Here is a 23,780-nt window from a genome sequence, read left to right as displayed (position 1 = left end):
GCCACTTCGGGCAAACCCTCCTCTTTTCCCTGGTGAACGGCCCCAGGGGTTCCTTTCTTGTCTTGTCCAGCTTTCTGCGAGGTGGGACAGTTTACGAACCTGAGAGCCGGAGATTTGTATTTGTGGGGTTCAGAGCTTACTTTTGAAACATCCGTTTTAGCCTTGGGGGCCATAGTTTAAAGGAGCAGCAACAGGAGAAATTGCAGTGCCCAGTTTTTTTTTTCTTTTGCCGCTAACTTACCTATTCGTTTCAGAGGTGGCTGTACCTCTCCCTATTTTGCCTTCTTCTCTTCGTTGCACAAAAAGAAAAGGAGCGGAGCGCGGGGTGTGGGGGGGGGAAGATTGGGTGTTTACGTAGGAAAGTCCTCTACGTGATGTACTCTAGATCCACGGTGTTTTATTAAAATAGCACCTTGCCGTGAGGCAAAGGAAATCGAAGACAAGGTCCTTTGCCATTAGGGAGAATGCGGTCTTAAAAGGGTAGCCGGACATAAATGTGCACAACGGACTACAGAGATACAAACAAATGCTGAGTAATCTGTGGTTAGAAGGAGAGCCACAGCTTTGTGCTCTTTATCTAATTCTGCAAGATGTTTTAGTGGTGATTAATATGGGAGATTCTGAGTAGGAAGTAGAGTAGTTGGAATGCTTCGCTTGCCTGGGACTTCTACTTACCCACTCCTCCACTTTTCAAAGTTGGAATATGTTTAAAGCGATTTCACCGAACTCTTCTACTGGGCTTTTGTGGACCTAGAGGCAGTGAAATACATTTTCATGCTATAAGAACTTGAATTTGTATGTTAATGTAAGTCACTAATATGGTTCCAGGAGTCAGCTGCCTTCAATTTGCAAGCTTACCCGTGGAAGAAATATCTTAATGCAAATAATGTTATCTGTACATTCTAGAAGTCGTTCTAAAACCTAATATGTATTATATATAATATATACCTCAAAAGTTACAGCAACAAAATCCGAGAGAACTTTCTACGTTGGTAGATCGCTGATGAGTGTGTTTCCACCAACCTTCAAATCACTGTTATGGGATTTGGGGGCTGCAATGGCCAATCTTGAGATGGCATTGTATCTCCTTCAAGTTCAGTATATGAAACAAGTTCATAGCTAGATGTCAGAGGATAGAAAATTCACTTGGATTTCCAAGTACATTGGAGCCCCCTGAAATTAAATTTTGTCTTTGTGGTATTCCCTTTAAAGTAATGAACTGTCAATTCAGGTTAAATAAGAGACCTAATCCTTTAGTTGGGGGGTGTGTGTGTGTGTGTGTGTGTGTGTGTGTGTGTGTGTGGAGGGGGAAGGGAAATAACCGTCGACATGTATGATTTAATCAATTTAGAGCTATGTGAATATTGTTCCTTTTCAATGAATATAACAAATTTAAGTTTGAAGGGCAGCTACATCAGGACCTGTGTAAATTGCCTAGTAGTCCAGTACCTGGCACAGAGAAAGAACTGCAATGTTCATTCCCTTCTCCTTACTTTCTTGGAATTAGCAAACTTAACTTCACACAGTGCTTACTTTGGGAGGAAGTATGCAGAATTTGGAGTTATTTAACGTATCCAAACCGAATGAGTCATTTTGATAGAATTGATAGAGTCACTTCTTCCCTCATGGGATAATATAGTTTCTCAAGCACTTTGATCCTTTGATATGCTAGGTTAAAAGTAAAAACATCTCTTGGGACCCAGCCTTCTGATTTTAACTCTAACCTGCCCATATATTGAGAGTGTTGAGCTCTGTGGATAAAACTGCTGTTAGTCTGTGAATTTTACAGCTCCATCCTGGGTTAGTGAGGGGATTTGGAAGAGAATTAGACTCATCTGGAGAATTGCATCTGAAAAGAACTAGCAGTACTGGGAGGACTGCACAAGGTTGGCATCATTAGCATTTCCTCTGTCCTCTGTGACAGTTTTTGTCATTTTGCATAAGGTGCTGTGAGGAGACTTGGCTGGGTAACTAACAACCTAGAAATGCAGTGAGAAATCTTGATTTGTGGAAACACATGGTATCACTAGATATCTGGTCATTAGAAATATCCTCTCTGCCTTGAGATACACTTGGAGTAGCACACCGTACAAACTCTAAGAGGTTAACAGACTGAGTCTGGGCACTTTAAGAAATGTTCCTTGCATTGCGCGTTCTAGAGTACACAGACCATTTCACCAAATTGTAGTAAACTGAGCAGACTGTTGAGAGTTATCTCGTGTTTTGTTAATCAGCAGAATCCAGATAAACAATCCATTTCCTAAAATTGATTTATTTCTTCTTTTCCCCCTCCGGTGGTGTCTTCAGCTTTGTTATTCTACTCTTTGAAAGCAAATTTAATAAGTTAAACATAAGCCCAGTTGTTTATAGAAAGGCTTGATTCGAATGCACCCTACTATAACACAGTGGCAGATCATCTCCACTTGTACAGCTTTGCAGTGTACGTCACTTATAATGCTTTATTTTGATTGGTATTTTAAGTCAGGTTTCCTTATTCTTATCTCCATTTTAATGAGGAACCTTAGACTCAGAGAGGTTAATGAATTGGCCTAGGAGACACAGCTTATAAGTGAAAGCTGGGATTTGAAACCAGTTCTTCGGACTCCTACTCCAGTATTTTTTCTAGTACATCATAGCTGCCCCATACTGGGTGTGTGCTGTGTGTGTGTGTGTGTGTGTGTGTGTGTGTGTGTGTTTATACAGGGTAACCTCATGCTGGAGTAAAATGCTTTAGGACTAACTTGCTAAATTGAACTGATGCATCTATTTAGAACTAGCAGCACAAACTTTTCAGTTCTCTTGGCTAGAAATTCCCACTTTTTCTTTCAAGAATGTGTATCTTGTTTTGTCAGATAGGAATGTTATAAGCTCATAGCATGTTACAGCTGGAAGGGACATCTAGTTAAACTCCTTCACGTAAAATGTTGTGAAAGCCAAAGCCTGGAAAGAGTAAAGTGACTTGTCCAAGGTGCCACAGCAAACTAATGGCAAAGTTAGGACTAGAATCCAGATCAGTTTCACAGTCTAGAGTTCTTTTCTGCTATCGTGCTGTCTTTTGATAAAGCAGGAAAGGGAGGAGGAAGTTTAGTATAGTAGAAAAAAGCCCTGGACTATGAGTCATTTCATTTCCTCATCTTTAATTCGAGGAGAGTTTAACAGACTGGATGGTATTTGGTACATGATTCAAGACCCGTAGATTTGAAATTAAATATTTACTGGGTAAATTATATATGAAATGAATGTTCCTGCTAATTTGTGTGGATTATACATACACATACTAAAGGCTGGCATTGAAACATGTTATAAAATTAAATGTGACATTTTGAGCATTCTTTATTTTTGTGTTGGCAACCAAAATATTTGTATTTTGGCTATACTTGTAATCAGCTATACATATACATATATCCCCATATCTCTTCCCTCTTGCGTCTCCCTCCCTCCCACCCTCCCTATCCCACCCCTCTAGGTGGTCACAAAGCACCGAGCTGATATCCCTGGAGTCACAGTATATTATTTTAGATTGGAGTAATGACAAAATCTTGATTTTTAAGTTATGAGAACTGAGATCAAACTGCCCCAAAGAATTGTTTGGTCTGAAAAATAAAAACTTGCATAGCTGCCTTTGTTGAAAACTCAGCTTCTCACTTAGGCATCAGAAACATTTCTCTCTGAATTGAAAATTGATTCAAGTTTCAATTAAAAAGGTATTTGTGTGCTATGGGTTACTTAAGGAAAGAGTCCTTAAAAATGGCTGTTCATGGGTTAGCATTTAAGCATAAATTGTATTTAATCATGGATTATATTTGATTGCTATTGGCTTTGTGGATGATAGAAATATATTTCCATATGCTGTTTTATCACATCCATGTAGCATCATATAGAAGTGGGGGAAAAACCTTCTGCATATTAATTAGTAAATTCAAGCTCTAAATTTAGTGGCCTCAAACTGTCAGTTTGGTGACCCATTGAGGTGGGACAGTCCAAACCAGTACTGCAATTTGGGGGCTCAATTTGAATCTGTACAAACTCCTGTAAACTGAAAACTTTATTCTGTTCTTTTGATCACCTACTTCATAAAATAGGGTAGATAAAATTTGATCTTTAAAAATGTTAAAAACCTAATAGTTTTAGGATGTTGACCATTCAGTGGTGATCCTACAGAACAAAAAATAACTTCTAATTGTTGATATTTGAGACTTGTGTAACCTTTACATTACATGACAATCCATGTGTTCTCTTTAGTTCATTGCTTTGATTTTGACAAAGTCAGGTGAATTTGCCAGGCAAGCACCTTGAAGAGGCTGTTTGTTTCCTCCTCACGCTCTGCCTGCAGTTCTGGTAATTACTTCCTGGGGTATGGAGGAAAGGAGTAGTGGTGGTGGTGGTGGTGGTGGTGGTGGAGGAGGAGGAGGAGGAGGAGGTGGTGGAGGAGGTGATGGAGATGGAGTAGGTGGTGAAAGTAGCCCCAGCAGCCAAGATAGAGAGACCAGGTTCTAAGGCTGCTTCTGGGGCATGGGTAACTGAGACCAGACAAATCATACTATTTAGCATTGTTTTAGGTACATGCCTACACAGTGAATTAAACAACCCTTTCTGTAAGAGATTAATAGCCTATAAGAATTCCCTCAAACAAAATTTAAAGTAATAAAAATTGTAGGTATTTAACCTGAATTGATAATTAACCTACATTTGTTTTCTACCCAGAGCTAAGCTAATTTCTACAAACTTTCACAAGGTTTATTCCTCCCTAGCTGTCAGATATTATTCTGCTAACAGGCTAAACCTTTAATTGGGTGCTTTTCTTACTCTTCGGAGCGGAACCTTATCTATTCTCTTATTTCAAACTGAGCAGTCTTTGTGTTAGTCTGTCATCTCGGGATTCAAGATTGTGGAAAAAGCACATAAGACATAATGTGGGCCTCATACCTGATGGCAACCCCAATGTTTTTCCCCATTCAGTATACAAATTTATCTTGGTTACTATAGCAACCAACCTATCAGTTATTCTTCTAGCTCTTTTGCCTTCTCAGATACTAGGATTACCATATAATCAGGTTCTGCTAAAGCTCTTCAGGTCTTAGCATTTTATTACCAGCCGCAGCTGTCTGGCAGTTTACAGCTTGGCATTCCATTAGTGTCAGTCGGTTTTAAGTCCACAAAACCTTTTTGCCTCCAAACATTTTAAACATACAGAATTTAACAGGAACATGTTTAGGCAACATTTTTCTCATACTAATTTTCTCAGTTCCATTGTTAGTCATTGTCTTGAAGATTGAATGCATTACATCACTGGCATCCAGTGGCCATCCATTTGTCATATCAGCTAGAATAAACTTCAAGATCAAGAGTGACCATTTAAGAAATATATGCAAATGTGAAGTGACTTAAAAGTACCTTGATTCATCAGCAACTACCAAATAAATAATCTGGCCTCTAGCAAAAATGATTTCTGTAGGTTGTAGAAAGAATGTTTGGACGTTTCATTCTAATTTGAGAGAACAGTTTAGAAATTTAATAGGAAAGGTTATCTTTCTTTTGCAGCCTTTGAATAAATGGGAAACGAAAGGTAAAGACTGCATAGTTGTATGGGTCTTTATTATGTCCTTCTATTTTTTTATCTCTTAAAAACCTCAGAATTCAAACAACTAAAATAGTTTTAAGTTATAAATATGTTTGTTTTGCTAAAAATAAGGATGTTGAAGAAATATTTAGGATATATAAACTGGTAGTTTATATATTAATGTTTGTGTTAATGTTTGTTTTTGGTGCTCATGCTTGTTAAATTGTATGGTATAGTAATAACTTCTAAATATGCATAATTAATCTCAGTTTAACTGAGGTGGTTAATCTTTTAGTGATTTAGCCAATATTGGTATCCGTTTCTGTACACAACTATAACGTAAGTAATTTTTACAGCTGCTGCTTTGGGCAGCACAGATCTAGAATGTTCTGTCACCACAGGACGTTCTCTTGGGGAGTGCTGCTGATGCCTCCTGGTGGGGGCGGCTGGAGAGATGCGGGTTGGGCTATGTTGGCTATCCTAGTCTAAAAGGCAGGCAAAAAGATATTGGAACCGCTCTCTGCATTTTATGCCATATTTCGCCAGGAACTCAGTCTGTTTTGTTTTACCAAACCTCGAGCTGGAGCACATGGTTCGGGCAAGGATAGTTCTTACATATTTGTAAATTGATTTATAGAAGTCTTAAAAGACATAAAAAATGAAACCACATTTGGTTAAGCATTTAAAAAAATAAATATCAAAGTAGAATTCTCTTAAGATATTGTGTGTACTTTTCAAAAAGTGTTTGTCTTTCTGAATTAGAATATTATGTAGTGAGCTTGTAAGTTTGTGAAATGATTAAATTAAAATTTCCTGGCTTGAATTTTTATTTAAATCATATTCGAACGGTTTCATTTTAATATTAGTTTATCCTATTCGGAACTCTGGTTACCAAATTCTGATGATGCCCCAAGGAGAACTTTATGTTCATTGCATAAATAGGCTTAAGAGCAGAAAAGGTTTTACTTTATCCACAGGATCCTAATCCTTAAAATTTTTAAAAAGAAGGGGGAGGGGAGGATAAAATTTTTTTCACAAAGGGCCAAGGATGAAGCATAAAAGTTTTGGAAACTACTGACAGAAAACTTTAACAATGTTTTCCAGTAGGCAGCCTGTACAGAGCAAGCCATACCTGTTTAAAACCTACTTGACCACTCACTACTAGTTGTAATAGACTATTCCAGTACAGACTCATTGAACCATGGGCATTCTTATGAACCACAGGTCAAGCTCTCTAGAGGACCAATAAATAGAATATAGAGCTGTATTCAAACCCACTTTCTCAGAAGCAGGCATCCTGGTTACTAAGTAGGCTCAAGAGAAGAGGTAGGAGTGTTCTTTCTGGCATTGCTCTTGAACTGGAAAGACTAGCCATGGATGAACTTAATATCCATATTCCTCTTTTAAATTTGTTTCTGCAAGTCTTTATTTAAATTGGGAGACTGAGGAAATTATCTTTCTAGTTATTAGCAGTACTATTAACAATTTGTGTGGTTTTTAAAAAAATCATTATTTTAAAATATACCTATCTACCCAAATGGCAGGTGGTTTGAAGGTTTCCTCCTGACCCCAATTCCACCCCATTCACCCCCAGCTTTCTCCTTCCTAGCTTACCTCAAGGACATTAGTACAGAGATTCCCCAGCATGATGACTTGCTGTTCCTTACAACTGAGAAGGAACAGTGATGGATGAAATACAATGAATGGGTGGGTCTTTGGGAAGGAATAAGGGAAAGATTGGTTAAATTGGATATAGTGGATGCATTGGTAAGTGGGAGGTTAAATTGGATATAGCGGATGCATTGGTAAGTGGGATTGGTTAGTGTCACAGGTGGGGTAGGTCATTGGATTAGCAGAAGATAGGTGAGCGGAATGAATAGGTAGTTTGATAAAACTAGTACCTTTGTGAGTGAAAGTGAGTGGGTTTGTCAATATTTTGCAATTGGTATTTTATCTTTATTGGATTGGCTTTAGAGATTAAGGCTAATGACTGGAATCAGTCTTTTTTCCTTTAAGTGAAAAACTTTACTATGCCTATTTTTATCCCGGGTCATAGCTCCTGGTTGTTGACTTTTAACCTTTGCCTTACTTCCCAGCGTAGACGAGATGTCTGCAGTCGATGTGTAGCAGCTACAAAAGGTTTACGTGGCGATAGGATGCTCTATGGTGTTCCACTTCTCTTCACAATTTCTTCTACTTTTGAACTTCCTGGTTCTCTCAAATCTTCACTCCCTTCCCCCATCCCTATACAGTTCCTATAAAAGTGAAGGGAAGAAATGGAGGGGGCTGAGACAAGGACAGTGGTTTGGATTTATGGGACCTTTATCACTTGGGGACATCCTGTACTCAGTAAATATTAAGTGTTAACAGTGAAGCTTTGGGAGGTGTTGCCAGTTATCCTGCAGTCATATCAATTCCTTGTTACCAACTTTCTTTTTTCCAAGAATGAATGTATTCCCAATAAGAAAGAAAGAATATAGTACTGCATGTTGTTAAACATGCAAAGAATGGTAATGCCATACTCTCAATTAATGTTGGGCATTCATTTTCAAAGTATTTTTATTTACATTATCTCTTCTGATTTATCCTGCAATTCTGTAAGATAAGAATTTTTTTGAGCTAGGTAGGGCAGTTAGGCTAATTTTGCAAATTAAAAAAACAGCTCAGCATAAATGGGGGTCAGCCAGCAAAAGTGGAATTCCACTAATTTGTGGTAATTAGATGATGGTTTTGAATGGAGATGTAAAACATTAGGTTCCTCCCACTTTACTTTTCTAAACTATAAACATTTTTCGATGTTATATTATAAATGTGAATTATTAGAATGATGAGGCTGACTCTCCTGCCATTTGGGTATGTATAATTCACTGTTGAAAACAACAAAAAGCAGTATTTTTTATGCTTTTCTTTTTAAGCTTCGATGGAATTGATTATGGTACGGTAGCTAGGTCAGAAAATGACCTTGCTACTGAAAGAGCTGGAATCCCAGACACTGCTAACTCCATTTCAAAGGGTATGTTCTTTGTTCCTAAGGGAAAACCCCTCAAGACGTGAGACACTGCTGATTTGGGCTTCTGTGCCTCATCAAAAAGTCTTGAGCACAGATTGTTTTTTTCTGTAATTGTTTTGTAGATTGTTGTCAGTTGTTTAGTTACGCCACATTTTTTTTCCTTTCTTTTTTTTTGCTGTATAACTCTGATTCATATTTTTGGCTACAAGCCACTAATTGGAAACACAATGTTTCTTTATTTTTTTTCCCTTCCCCTTCAAAGGTATTTTCTAGCATTCACAATGAATGCATGTGGTAGTTTTTAATATTTTCCAGCTAATCAGACCTCTTTTGGCTATCAAATTAATGGGAAAAATACATTCCTAGTAGCTAATTAGAAAAATTACATTCTCAGTAATTACTATTTAAGATGTAAATAAGGATGAATAATCTCTTTAATAATAAACTTGGCCTACAGATTGTTTTATGTAGGTAAGCATTCTGGGTAATCTGAGATTTTTCTAGAATATTTATGAAGTTTTTAATATATGTTAAAGAATGCAGAAGTAGAAATTCATATACATAAAGCATAGAAGTAGAATTTATAACCTAAAGTGCTTAATTACTGAAATATGTCCAGTTTTCTATTATTCATGATATTGAGGGAGAACATGAATAATTAAATGTTACCAGTTACACCAAAACCTCAGTTCAGTCATTAGTTTACAACTTCCTTTCCCATCAAACCTTTTATCAGAGATAACAGTAATTTTTTTTCTGTAATTTAAAAAACAAAATAAATGGTTTAGTTTGAATTTTTGTTCCTCTGCCCATCTTTGGTGATAAGTAGTGAACTCAAAAGGAGAAAAGCAAAGAATCTCAAAGTCTGAATAATCAGTTCATTGATAATAGAATTGATTTATTTAAATTTTTTAAAAAGGGGGGCTGTGACAGGTTCTCCCTTGGTGGCGCAGTGGTTAAGAACCTACCTGCCTACACATGGGACACGGGTTCAATCCCTGGTCCAGAAAGATCCCACATGCCGTGGAGCAGCTAAGCCCATGCGCCACAACTACTGCGCCTGCACTCTAGAGCCCCTGAGTCATAACTACTGAAGCCGGCGCGGGCGCTGCAACTACTGAGCCCACACGCTGCAACTGCTGAATCCCGCACGCTCTAGGGCCCGTGTGCTGCAACTACTGAAGCCCACGTGCCTAGAGCCCATGCTCCGCATCAAGAGAAGCCACCGCAATGAGAAGCCCATGTACCACAACAAAGAGTAGCCCCTGCTCGCCACAACTAGAGAGAGTCCATCCACAGGCAGCAACAAAGATCCAACGCAGCCAAAAATAAATAAATAAAAATTTAAAAAAAGGTTAGTACACCATTGGATGTTTTAGATAACTTACAAAATCATATTAGCACGTTAACTTGATAAAGCTGCTGTGAAGTGGCCTGTAGCCCAACATCTTGTTTACTTTTTAAAAAGTAAGTTACAAAGTGATTTAGTGTAATTGCATTAGTATTGACTTTTCTAGACAGTCATAAATTTAGTTATCTGTTTCTGTTGTGATTTTACTAGAAATTATTTTAAATCATTAATAGATGTGACTTTCATCTAACCCACTTTGACAAATTGGGACATTGTGATATAGCTGCCCTACCCTGGAGTTACTGCTTGAATGTGGGTATTTATTGAATGATTGTAAACGTGCAGGGTAGAATGTTTTTAGTTTAGAATTCTTGAGTAGGCCCAGGGAGCTGATATATTTTTCTGTTTATTTTGTCAATAAATAGATTATCAAGCTATTCTTTCAGGAATATGGCATAAAACTACATGAATTACATAAATCAGTTTGGAAATATCAGCTTGTCATTTTAGACAAGATAAAGCTGCTTAAGTTCTACTTTAAGTTTGTAATTACTTTCTATATGAATAGAATTATATTTCATTATAAAGTTTCCTTTGATTTCATTATAGATCACTTAAAAAGGTTGTCACAAAACCTATATTCAGAAAACATAGAGCCATTGTGCCAAATTTTCTCTCCCATCTATTTCTATTAATATCAATGGTAAAATAGTCATTAGGTATTTTAGACATATTCTGCTTCTTGGCTTTCATAGTATTTAAAACCTAAAATGGCCTTTCAAAGGATAATAAAAGTAGTAATTCACATCTTGAGGATTCAGTTAATTCCCTATTAGATAACTGTCATAACTATATTCTCCATTTTTTGTTAATCTTGTTAATAAACCAGTATTGCCATGTATCAAGGGAAACCCCCTTCTGTGGGGGGTTTTATGCTTAGCATGTAATCTAGTAAAACTTGCCATAACAACGTAATTAATTAATGAATACATTCATTAATGATATATATGCATCAGTATATACATTTTAATTCCAGTGAACAATGCTGTATACCAAATTTTTAAATACTATGCACTTAGAGCAAGATTTAAAAAATAAAACAGTATCTTATTCTCTAAATTTGAACTGTTCTTAATTTTTCTTCAACCTGAGGTTTGGTTCTGTTTTTGATTTTTGCTTTGTTTTTGTTGTTTTCCTGCCTGGCCTAAGTGAGGGAAGAAATCCTCATGTCAGTGTTTTGTGAGCACCAGAACCTTTCTGATTACTAGTTTAGACTTAGCACTTTTGTGTTGGTCTTAGTTTGCCATCAGATCTTCCTATTTCAGTTTGCTGGGCTTTAGAAATCAAAACCCTTTAATTACCTGCTTAGTTTAATGACTAGCTAGGGCCTTATCTGCGCTCACCTCCTGTTCACCTCAAGGACCTTAGAATCCCAAACCTTTGTACAGGCAAGCTGTTCTTTGCTCTGCTTGATTTCGTTTGTTGATGTACTGCTTAAACTTATCTTACTTTTATAGTTTCCTGATGGCAAAGGCAAAAAGAGGTGGATAAAAACAAAATCAAGCTATAGGACAATTCTCTGTTAAACCCTTGGTAGTCATCTTTTATAAGAAAAATGATTGCCAAGCCACCAGCTTTATTCCAGCCGACTCACTCTATACTTCCTCCTTCCATGTCATTACTCTTTTTTACCTCCTTAGGAGTCTGTCAGGAATTTTGCAACCTGACAAGAGGCTTCTTCAGAGCCAACCATCTTTTTTTCCTCAGAACCTAAAATGTGAGTCCTCTTACTGACAAAAAAAAGAAAAGAAGACCTTGTTAGTCCATTTTTCTGTGTGTTGCCCAATTGTTTTGGTATATTCTTTTCGCCCAGTATAATGAGTAGTCTGGAAATGGAAATGTTAAATGTGAGATCACTCTTATATTTTGTGTAGTGGATCTTTGCGTTCCTAGTTGTTTAGTTGACTGTGAAGCAGGTGGCAAATGTAGGTTTAGTCTGCACATTCCTTCCACCCTGTTCTCAGAAGGCTTACAGGTTGTGTTTGTTTGTTTTTCAGATAACCCTCAGGTAAGAGGTAAGAGAAACACCAAACCCAAAAGACAGAAGGATCTGTCTATAGCTAAAGGGTGAGAAACTAGAGGTAGGATGGCTTATGGGATCTGACTCTTTGAAACTACAGAAATTCAGTGTTCTTTTTTAAAGTAGACTTAAGCACTGATTACCCTAAAGCCATAGTGCATGAGTGATGAAGATGGAAAAGATGATTCAATGATTGCCTGGAGAGAAACCACTCGCTGAAACTCTGAAAAACCAAGTTATACTATTACGGTAGTCAGCCATGTTTATACCTGATTTCAAAATGTGGGTTTTGCAGTAAGACAGGCAAGGGAATGCAACTGGCTTCTATTTGGGGAATCTAATCTGTACGGGTTCTTAATACACACTTGTATTGACTGCCATTCAAATTGAGGAGCCATTAGTGCTTCAGGTTGTGGGAGGATGTTGAGACAATTGAAAAGCAAGTTCTACCTCATATTGTAGAAAGCTCATCAGTTTTTTTGATTGAAAAAGAAATAATGTATCTGAAATATTTCTGATATCCCTTTTATAAAGTGAAGTGTCCTAAAATGACTTTGTAAATACAGTAACCAAATCCATTTTTAATGACAACGTAATTTTAATTGATATTTATCCAGAAAGTTGGCTATTGATCTTTATTTGACCTATATAGGTTAACTTCATTTTTAACACGAAGACAAATGAAGTAAACGTTTTTATAAATAATGGTTATAAGTCAGTTTACATATCTAGAGATTTATCAGTTTGTTACAGTAGCCATCTTCTTTTTGTTTTTTTGAGGGGTTCAATCTAAGCCAAAATAATGAAGCTGTTAATAGACCTTACTACTCTGTTTCACTGAGTGTTTTTGAAAAGTATACATAATAGCATATATACAGTATTTGCATTTGGGCATATCCACTGAATGCATTGCCTGGAAAAGCTTTGACTAAATTCACACATGTGCAGTTTTTTTCCCCAGTCAGTGAATGCTGTTGAATACTTAGATTAATATTTATACAATGACATTGGCCATACAATTCCTCCCACTTTGTCCCTTTATCACACACGAACAGATCATAGAATTAATTGTCCACCTAATTATTTTAGGGGTAGGGTAGAGTTGCCAGATAAAATATAGGACTCCCAGTTAAATCCCAATTTCAGATAAACATACTAAAAATAGATTTGTTGTTTATCTGAAATTGGAATTTAACTGAGCAGCCTATATTTATGTTGGCTAAATCTGGCAACCCTAGGTGGGGGAGAAGCAAAAGAAGACTAGTAGGTATGGGCACAGTTGTGAGACTTAAATACAACTGAGTATGCAGTGACAAGGATCGCCTTTTACTCTGACGGGAATACTGAGATTTTTGAGTGCAATGTTAATTTTAAGAGTCCAACTCTTTTTTTCTTTGTAAGTGCATTCCTGAAAACAAAGCTCAGAAATAACAAAACTTAACGATATATTGTTTAGAGATACATGGCATTTTAAAAATAAAAAAGTAAGGGAACAATAAGTCAAATCTGGGCTAGTGGTTCCCTCTAAGGCAAAAGCAGCAGAATAGGGCAGACAGTAGCTGCCCTGGTCTTGATGCTCTTCTCATTCTCAGGTGACCTAGTGAGTCACAGTTCATTTTATTTGTTGTGCTTCATAATTACATGTATATGCTACATTATACTCTTGTACATATCAAATATACAATAACAGTTTAAAAGTTAAAACATAGGCTTCAGTAAGAATATTAGCCTATATGCAAAGTTTCACTGCTTGTACTTTCCAAAATAAATCCAAAAGGTAAAGAGACGTTCATTTCTCTCTTCTCTGGGTTAGCCATCCTTAGTTCTTTATATCATTCTACTCAGTTTCTGGAACATTCACCAAATTGGTTTCTGTCTTTTGGATATGTTCTGTTTTTTCAGTGTTTCTTTTAAAATGTATCCCAATGATACACGATAAAGCGTGCTCTTATCTATCAGTGGGAAGTAGAGTAGAATTTACCACTCCCCTTGCCCTGGACATAATGGTTCTGTTAATTCAGCCTAAGATCACACTAGCTCTTTCAGTAGTCATATCACAGCCTTTACTCTGTCTGAGCAATCAACAAAAATACCTAAATGTTTTCACATGATTTGTTAAGTCATATCTCCCCAATCATGCATTTTATATTTATCCCTATTACATTACATTCTGTTAAGATTTGGCCCATCCTTCTAACTTGTTGAAATATTTTTGGATACTGTCAGCCAGTATATTCCTTATCCCTCCAATTTTGTGCCAACTGTAAATTTGGTAGATATACCATCAGTTTCCTTATTCAAGACATTCGAATGTCAAGTGGGACAGAACATCACGTAGGATAGAGTACAATAAAAATTATTTAATATTTCCTTATGGTTTTTCATTGATCCATTAATCACACCTTGAGTAATGTTCAGCCAGTTACAAACCCACCTAAGTGTATTCTAGCCTACATTTCTTTGTTGTCTAAAAGGACATCACGAGAGAATTATAAAATTTAGTGCTTAAATCCAGATTTTTCTCTGTGTGTACAGTATTCCCTTTATATTCTAGGCCAGTAACCCTATCAAAAAAGGAAATTAGGTTAATCTTGCATGTTTGGCTTTCTGTGAGTGCTTACTGACTCTTAAATTAGTATCTTTTCCCCACGCCTAGGGCCCTTAAACCATTTCACAATGTGTTTAAGAATTTTGCTTGACATTGACATCAAGTGAATCTGTTTATAGTTTGTAGCATCTACTACTTTCCAGTGTTGACTACCAGAGTTTTCCTTAACATCCTCTTCCATCTCTGATTCTTCAGAGGTTTTAGAGATTGAACTCTATAAGTTCTCAGAGTATGCTGGGATATAATTTGGGACAGGAGAACTGAAATCATTTACAGTAGCTAGGTACTTTTATCTCCTTGAATGCTCTGGGATTCAATTTCCTCATTCTGTAATTTGTTTTTCCCTTTCTGGTTTAACTATCAGTAATCGTAATTGGAAAAAAAAAGAATTGATGCAGGCTTTTACTTTATATTCATCCACATGTAGGCCGACTGCAGTTTCTTTTTGTTGTTCTGAATATAAATTAAAATAATGAAAAACTCTGTCTCTGGTATTTTTTTAAATCCTCGCACATTTTGAGCACCAGTCTTTTCTGATACTGTTCCTATAGGTTTTTGTACTTTTCCTTGGATGTGTGCCCATTCCATCCCTCCAATCTCTTCTGCATGTTCTCCTTTAAAATACTTCTTTTGACATGTCACCATGGAGATGCAATCAACGAAATTCAGACAATGAGAAATTCTACAGGATGAACAACCTAGTGTCTTTGTTTAAGACTTTTTTTTAAGAGCAGTTTTAGGTTCACAGCAAAATTGAGAGGAAGGTACAGAGATTTCCCATATACCCCTTCCCCACACACATGTATAGCCTCCCCCATTATCAACATCCCCCACCAGAGTGATACATTTGTTACAGTTGATGAACCTACATTGACACATCCATAATCACCCAAAGTCCATAGTTTACCTTAGGGTTCACTTTTGGTGTTGTAGATTCTATGGTTTTGGACAACTGCCTAATGGCATGTATCCATCATTATAGTATCATACACAGTAGTTTCACTGCCCTAAAAAATCCTCTTCAGAATGAACAGCCTTGTTCCTCAATACATGAGCTGCAAGAAATAAAAAAAATGAAAGGAAACCTACTGATTGAAAGAGACATATCAACTGATTATAGCACATGGACCTTATTTGGATATTGATTGAAATGGACCAACTGTAAAAAAAAATTGAGACAATCTGGGAAATATTAATGTTGACTGTGTATAATAGGGAATTGTTAAATTTGATAATAGTGTTGTGGTTATGTTTTAGATATGTACTGAAATTTTTATGGGTAAAAATGAAATAGTTCCTGAGATTTGCTTCAAAATAATCTGGCAGGGGAGTGGAGGGAGGGATATTGATATTGATCACTATTGACCATGGTCAACATGTTGTGCATGTGGGTTCATAATATTATTCTCCCAATTTTGTACATGTTTGAAATAGCCATAATTAAAAGTTGGAAAAAGTCCCCCAAAATATTTTTTATGGTCACATACATTGTTACTAGCAGATTCAGAACTAAAACTCAGGTCTCCTGATTCCAGCTCATGTTCTTTTACTATGTAGCTAAACTTACAGACCTTCTACTTCGAGATTGGTGTCATGGTGCCCTTTCAGTCTTTGGGACCCCCTCCCCAAGCCTTCCCTGGGGAATTTGTGGTGGCACTCCTAGATAAGTAAGGCTTTAATAAATGGCCAGTTTCATTTGACCGGCTACCTACCCATGTGAAACCAGGAAAGAATATTAGACTTATTAGGGTAAATTGACAGGCTGCATGTGTTGTTAGAATCAGCAAAGAGACTTGGGTCCTATGCCTAATTATTATTAGGCCCTTGATCTTCACATAAGCTCTAGGAGATCAGTGCCCATGTCTGCTTTGTTCACTACTTTACACCCAGTGCCTAGCACGGTGCTGGTACGAGGTAAGCAGTAAGTAAATGTTGAATGAATGGATTAATTTAACCTTCTTTGGCCTTATTTTCCTCACATGTAAAATGAGATAGTTGGTCTAAATGATTCTTACTTCCTTCAAACATGAAAAAAATACATATTCCCTTCCTACTGAGTTTTTAAAAATCCTTTTAGGACTTTGTAAAGAATTACTGTAAATTTCTTTTTAACACTAGGTAACATCATTATGTAGAATGCTCACTTCTAACACCCGTGACAGAAAACCCACAGTTATGTTGCATCAAAACCTCTTAAAAATAGCCTACTGCTATGCATCTTCTTTTGGATTGATTTTATTTCTACTAAGTAAATGAATACTGTTCTCAACATTACTAAATTAGAGAGTCAGGTTTAGCAAGTTCCAAACTCAAGCTAAGAGGGTTATTAATAAAATGTTGCATCGCTTGCATATTTTTACCTTTCACTGAAATTGTATTGAATGCAGTATTATTATGTCAGAGTTTATAAAGGATTTGACATTTTGCTTACTCCAGAAACTTAGTGAGCAACTTTTGGATAAGCTGTAATTATTGTCATCAGATCCAAATCCCAGTGATTAGCACCTACCTTTGGAAGTAATGACCTTATTATTCTAATGAAATTTTACCTTAGGTGTCTGAAAGTTATCACACTGGATCAGGTCAGAGTTTATAAAAGAAAAAATAATTCCTATACTGCCCTGCAAAGTGACCAGAGCAATGTTTTGATGCCATGTAACATTTTAAAAATAATGAATGTTGTGTAGATACTAAAGTGCATTGGTACTGAACACAAATACCCTAGATGCAAAAGGAAAACTACTATAATTAAAATGCTAAATGGACAGGGACCGGAGAAAGCTTCAGCCACACATTATTTTATACTCAACGATGAGGTTCCTTAGTATAAACTCAGCATAGCGAGTGCATGAAAATAACTTTCTTACAGAAAACAGGATATAATGAATTAAAATATTCTATCTGTATAAGTTGCTGAAATACTAACCTTAAAATCGCTTTTATATTCAAAACCTGAGTGCCACACTAAAGATAAATATTTGATCTATAAGCCATGTGGGTTTTTATTTGTTTGTTTGTTTGTTTGTTTGTTAGTAGAATACCAATACTTGTTTAACTTAGACTTTATGGAGCTGTTTCAGAAATTGTTTTTCATGTTTAAGTTTAATAATACCGTTGATAGACATTGTCTTCAATTTCAGAAACTATGCTGCAAAATCAAAGATTTACTGCATTTTTAATTAGTATGAATATGTTGAAACTTTTTTTTTATGCTATTAGGTGATGAAGGAAGTTTCTCCCATTAAAATTATATTTTTGTTCAGCTTTGTAAGAAGCACATTTCTTATTTCAATGAAGCTTTGTTAATCATATATTTAAATGTGTCAAAAATATTTGATTTAAAAATATCCTATAATAAAAACTTTTGAAATGAAAATTGAACTTTTGAAGTTCTCATTTTGGTTTGTAAAGGTTTTGTTAAAGTGAGATAAACTACCAATACTTAAATATATCTACCTGTTAACTTCAGTTTTCTTATAGATCTCTCACTTGTGTGGGGTGTAATAAAAGTTATTTTATGTGCTTTTTATGGGAAAAATTTGGGCTTTTTATGGGAAAAATTACTGACCTTAACCTTTGAACAGGAGGAATCTAATATTTAGTATCTACAGAAAATTTTGAAAGAATATTTTTCTAGTAAACTAGATGTATCAGAGTATTACCGGACATTTCTGGATGTGTGTGTGTGTACTGGATTATGTCCATGTTTCCTATAATATATCTCAAATTTAAGGGAAGTCAGAGGTATAAAATTTAGATCATTAATCATGGTAGAAAAATTACATCTTCACTCCCAAACTAATGAAGGGTCTTAAAATAAACTTTCCTAAAATTACAGAAACTCTGAAAACCCTTGCTTAAAGGTCTTGCCCCTAGTTGGTTGGGAAAGCCAAGAGTAGAACTTAATTTTCTTGACCTAGTCCCCTATTTCTCCTGTCCCCAAACTCCAACATGAATAGCTATTTTCTTTAGGCACATAATCACTCTGAAATAGTATGTTATTATCTCTACTTTGAAGTTAGAGACTGAGTTACGGAGAAGAGTTGAGTGGTTGTCTGGGGAGACCCTCAGAAGCTCTGGATTCTTCCTTTACCATACAATTCCAGTTTTAAAAACCGGATTTCCCAGCTCGGTGCAGACTAGAAGCAAAAATTAGAAGGGAAGGGGGAAGAAAGCTTTTAAAGGCAGGCACATGGCCAGCTGTAAGAAGTGACCACTTCTATTGAGGAGGGAGATGCAAAACTATAAAACACAGACATTCCAAGCATAGTAGCCTAGGGTCCGGTAGTGTGAAGGCAAATAAATCCCCTGTACCTTAGGGTCCGTGGAGGGCATTACTGTATTAAAATATAGTGTAGTATTTGAGCATGATAATTACTCTGAGTAAGGAAGGGAAAATTGTATATCCTTTGTTTAAGAAGGTATTTTCAAGGGAAAGATTACTGAAACGGCAAGGCTTAGCCTATAATGTACTTATTTACAAGCTGCTTTTGAAATTTGAAATTCAAAAGTACTTAGAACACTTTCAGAAGTTTGGCACTCAAAGAGAAACTTCATCTCTCTGGCAGTTTTATATATGGAACATTTCATTATTTTATTTCCTAGCAGTGCCAAATCAATTAGGCATTAATTGTAGTTGTTAAAGGCAGATCAGGATTCAAGCCTTTGACTTAATTAGTTTAGTACAACCCAAGAAGCAGCGCTAATTACCTTTACTTTGGTGTTCATTCATAGCACCGCTTAGAATATTCTCATAACCGTCATCTTTTAAGACCTTACACAGAAAAGAGGCAATATTGCAATGTAGTTGAGAGAGTGGACCCTAGAGCCAGACTGCCTAGGGTCAAATTCTGGCCCAGTTATTCACTAGCAGTGCAATTTAAATTACCTCATCTGACCCAAGCCTCAAGTTTTTTTGTGTGTAAAATAGGGAAGGTAATATAACTACCTCATTGGAAAGTTGTGAGGACTAAAGAAGCAAAAGCAAGTCAAGTCTTAGCACATTTTTGGCACATGCTTATTAACAAATGATGGCCATTGTATAATTATTATTACAAGGCCCCTCTTAAGAACATTTCCTGTGGGAATACTAAATAATGATTTACTGTTTATTATAGTGAAATGAATTGTTGTTTTCTCATTTCGGCACATGATACAAATCGTTTTAGCCAACTTTGCAAATTATAAATATGCTTTCACTTTTTACTAGATGCTAATGTCTTATAAATGGATGAAAAAATGTATCACAAAAAATTCCAGTCTTACAGACTACCCTGTTAAAGACAATTTTAGGCTTAATCAGACTGGAGGAAGCTATGAAATGTTTTACTGCCTACCAAGACCTTAACAACTTTGTAACATTTAAATTATGTTTTGAACATGAGTGGCTTTTGTTATTAGTTTTTTGTTTAATGATATCACAAAATGCAAGCAGGATCCCATTTTAATCACCAGCTCAGTATAATCTGGTGTTTTTCTTGTTCCCTGTTGTTAAATAGCCTGGAGCTTTACAGGCTGTAGGGTATCTTTCCTGTATCCAGAAATTGGTCTCAGGCTCCCCACTACTGACTAAGTCCCTTGGAGAAACTTGGTGCACTCATTATTTGTGAGTTTCAATGGAGCAGTTCAAAGCTGCTGAGGAAACTACAGCTTATTGTGTATGCCCCATGTGCTCTCTCACTTAATCCTTATAGTAGTCCTATGAAGTGTAGATGTTTTTACCCCTTTTCCAAAGGAGGAGATTGAGGCTTGGATAAATTAAATGAATTGATCAAGATCACACACACGGTAAATGGCAAAAACGGTATTCAAGCAAGGTCTATCTGCACATATTCTTTTCACTGCATTCCCTTGGCTCTCAAAAGGAAGTAATAAATTACTCTTTATAGTTTGTACACAGCTGTATGTAAAGCCCCACCAGAACCAATCTGGACTATTTCCATGTGTGTCAACAGTTGGTCTATAACTTAGATCCTGTGAATAATCAGCTCTTTATGAAACCAGTTACATACAAGAGATAAATGTGGCGCCCTATTCTGTTTCTTGGACAGCTAAAAAACCTGATCAGATTTCTCAAAGTGGGAGTCATGGGGAAGGCAGATTTTCTTTTTCTTGCCTTCTCTACCTCATATGGGGCTTAAGTTTTTTGAAAAAAATCTTATTTCCTCTTGTCGCTACACCTCTGTGGCAGGTGATTTTTTTTTTCTTGATTGACATTCAGAATATGTGCCACACGGAAATTTGAGCCTCTTCAAGGCTTTTTTGTTTATTAAATTTTTGTTATTGTTTTGATTGCACTTGTATTATTTTACACATCCTTTTTGTGAAATATTTATTCCTTTTTTAAAAATTGGAATAACCTTGGTCCTAATCACCTCCGGATAAACAGGATTTTGTTACAGAGCAGTATATGTTTGCCAGGGAAACCAAGTAATTGGGGATATAAAAATTTTCATTCCTGGAAATTGTCCTTTATTAACATGAAATTATATCGTCCAGGCACTGCAATTAAGTGGGCAGGCACTCTTTTATACAGCTATCTTTTTTGTTTTTTAAACAAGCTTTAAAAAAACCCTAAACTGGGGTTGTGTCTTAATCATCTTCCTATCTCTAGTCCCTGGTACATAGTAGATGTTCCATAAATGTTTGTTTAACAAAGGGGTTGATTTTATGTTGAATGGCAAAAGTAATTTTTTTTTTTTTTTTTTTTTTTTTTTTTTTGCGGTACGCGGGCCTCTCACTGCTGTGGCCTCTCCCGCTGCGGAGCACAGGCTCCGGACGCACAGGCTCAGTGGCCATGGCCCACAGGCCCAGCCGCTCCGCGGGCATGTGGGATCTTCCCAAACCTGGGCACGAACCAGCGTCCCCTCCATCGGCAGGCGGACCCCCAACCACTGCACCACCAGGGAAGCCCAAAAGTAATTTTTTTATCACACTGTTTTGATTAGAGGTCAAGGATTACTCAATTTGGCACATGAAGAACATGGTAGTAGGACTCGATGCTTCTCTTGGTTCTGCCCCTAACTTAATTTGTGACTTTGGGGAAAGTCACTTAACCTCTCAGCACCTTGGTTTCTTTATCTGTAAAAAGAGGCGCTATGACTAGATGATCTTGAAGGCGCCTTTCAACACAAAGTTGTATCATCTGTGATCACTGCATTTAAAAAATTTAGGAATGGCATATGAATCATTTAAAAGCTTCTTACTGCATAACCCTGATAAGTGGCTGTAAGGGTATGTCTCTCCTTTGTGCTTTGAAGCAGATATGAAATTGTTCCTATTTGAAGAAAAATGTAAGGGGTGTGTGAAAATAATTGGTGAAAAGTTACTTTTTAAAATTATTATATCTAGAGCACTCTGTATTTAAGAATAGAGTTTTGCTCCAATGAAAAAAAAAAAGAGCTGCAAACAAAAATAGGTTATCTCTCTTTAAAAGTAACGTAAATGTCTATGCATATGAAACTTTTCATCCATACTGTAAATCAAAGAAGCACAAATTAAGACAGCAATAAGATATATTTTCCTATCAAATTTGTAAACATTTAAAAATAACACTCATTTTTGGCAAGGGTATTAAAAATCAGGGACTCAGAGCAATGGGAGTGTATTTAAATTGGTACAACTGTTCTGGAGGGCAATTTGAGAGTTTCTCAAAATGCTGAAAAGTGTGTATACTTTTGACCTGCAATTCCACTTCTAGAGAAATTTATTTTAAAGAAATTTATCATGGAAGAATACAAAATTTTATTCACATTAATGCTAATTATAGTGTTATATATCTAGGAAGACAAAAGATACAAACTCAAATCTCTTGGTTGTAAGACTATGGGTCACTTTAATTTTCTTCTTTACTTTTTTATGGTTTCTACATCTTCTGTAAATGTTTTTTAAAATATGGGCTTGTCTTTAATGAGTGTGTAGAAGTATTTCCCTTCTCATCTCCACTATTCAACACTTTCTTGCTTTTATTTCTGAACAGGTCTCCAGGAAAGGTGGTGATTTCAACATTAAAGGTGAGTTGTGCTTTCTGAAAGTGATAAGTATATTTCTACAAATTGTATGCAATTTTCATTCATTTTTCTCTTTTATGTAATTCTTCATTCTCTGCTTTGGCTTTCTATTACTTATTTTTTGCTAAGTAATATTATCATTGTATCTTACTCTAGGTGTGATTAGGTACTCTAGAAATACCTAATTAAATATTGTACTGTAAGGAAGGGACTATAAGTATTTTTTAGATTTCTGCTAATTTTTATTTGGTTTACAATTTTTAGAATAAAAGAACACTATAAAATACTTGTATTTGTGTGTGTGTGTGTGTGTGTGTTTAATTGAAAAAGTAATACTTGCATGACAGAAATATGGAGTAACCAAAACACTTGTATACTTCTTATGGGCACATGTATTGGTATCATAATTATATATAAAAATCAATCCTAGCCTTATATTCAAGCAAAGAAGTTTGATATTGAGACATTATGCCAATGAGAACCATTTTAAATACGAGAATATCACGAAACAACTATTTACATCAAATAGAATATATACTATATGTGTATGTTTGTGTATGGTTGTGTTTGTGTGTACGTCTGTACATATGTATGTATAACCTCAAACATGCTGTATTTTTTTTTCAGTTTCAGTGTCCCTACCTTCTATTTATACACATTGGATATTGATCTGTTTGATAAATTGTGGTGTATTCATATGGAATACTCTGTAGCAGTGGCTATGAATGAATTAGTTATACATAATAACATGGATGAATTTCAGCACCATGGTGTTGAGTGGGGGAAATAAAACAAGTCACAGGAAAATACATGTAGTAAGATTCCATTTATATTAAGTCCAAAAGCATGCAAAACTAGAGAATATATTGTTCAGAGTTACAAGCATAGTAAAACTATAAAGGACAGCAAGGGAATGATAAACACAAAGTTTAGGATATCAGTCATCTCTGAGGGGGAAAGAATGGAATGGAAATGGAGAAGGACATACAAGAGACTTGAAAGCTAATAGTAATACTGTTCTTTTTCTTAAACTGAGTACTTAAGAAAGGTTATATCATAATTCTTTATTCCTTATATTTTATAAAAATTCTTTTATATTAACTATTTAATAAAACCATTTTACAAAACAACTCATGGACATGGTTAAAATTCACTCAGTGTG

The 23,780-nt window shown here is 35.9% G+C and overlaps 1 protein-coding gene across 1 annotated transcript in view; it reads left to right on the top strand.

The window, feature by feature from the left end:
• Positions 1 to 23,780, top strand: part of WDR44 (WD repeat domain 44) — an 83,514-nt gene that overhangs the window by 619 nt on the left and 59,115 nt on the right. Inside the window, exon 2 of the mRNA XM_081222889.1 lies at positions 22,588 to 22,621. Coding sequence (XP_081079015.1) covers positions 22,588 to 22,621 — 34 coding nt within the window. The remainder of the gene's footprint in view (positions 1 to 22,587; positions 22,622 to 23,780) is intronic.

Source organism: Mesoplodon bidens, assembly GCF_964165515.1.
Source record: "Mesoplodon bidens genome assembly, chromosome: X".
Taxonomy (NCBI): Eukaryota; Metazoa; Chordata; class Mammalia; order Artiodactyla; family Ziphiidae; genus Mesoplodon; species Mesoplodon bidens.
This window is presented reverse-complemented; position numbering and strand designations above follow the sequence as displayed.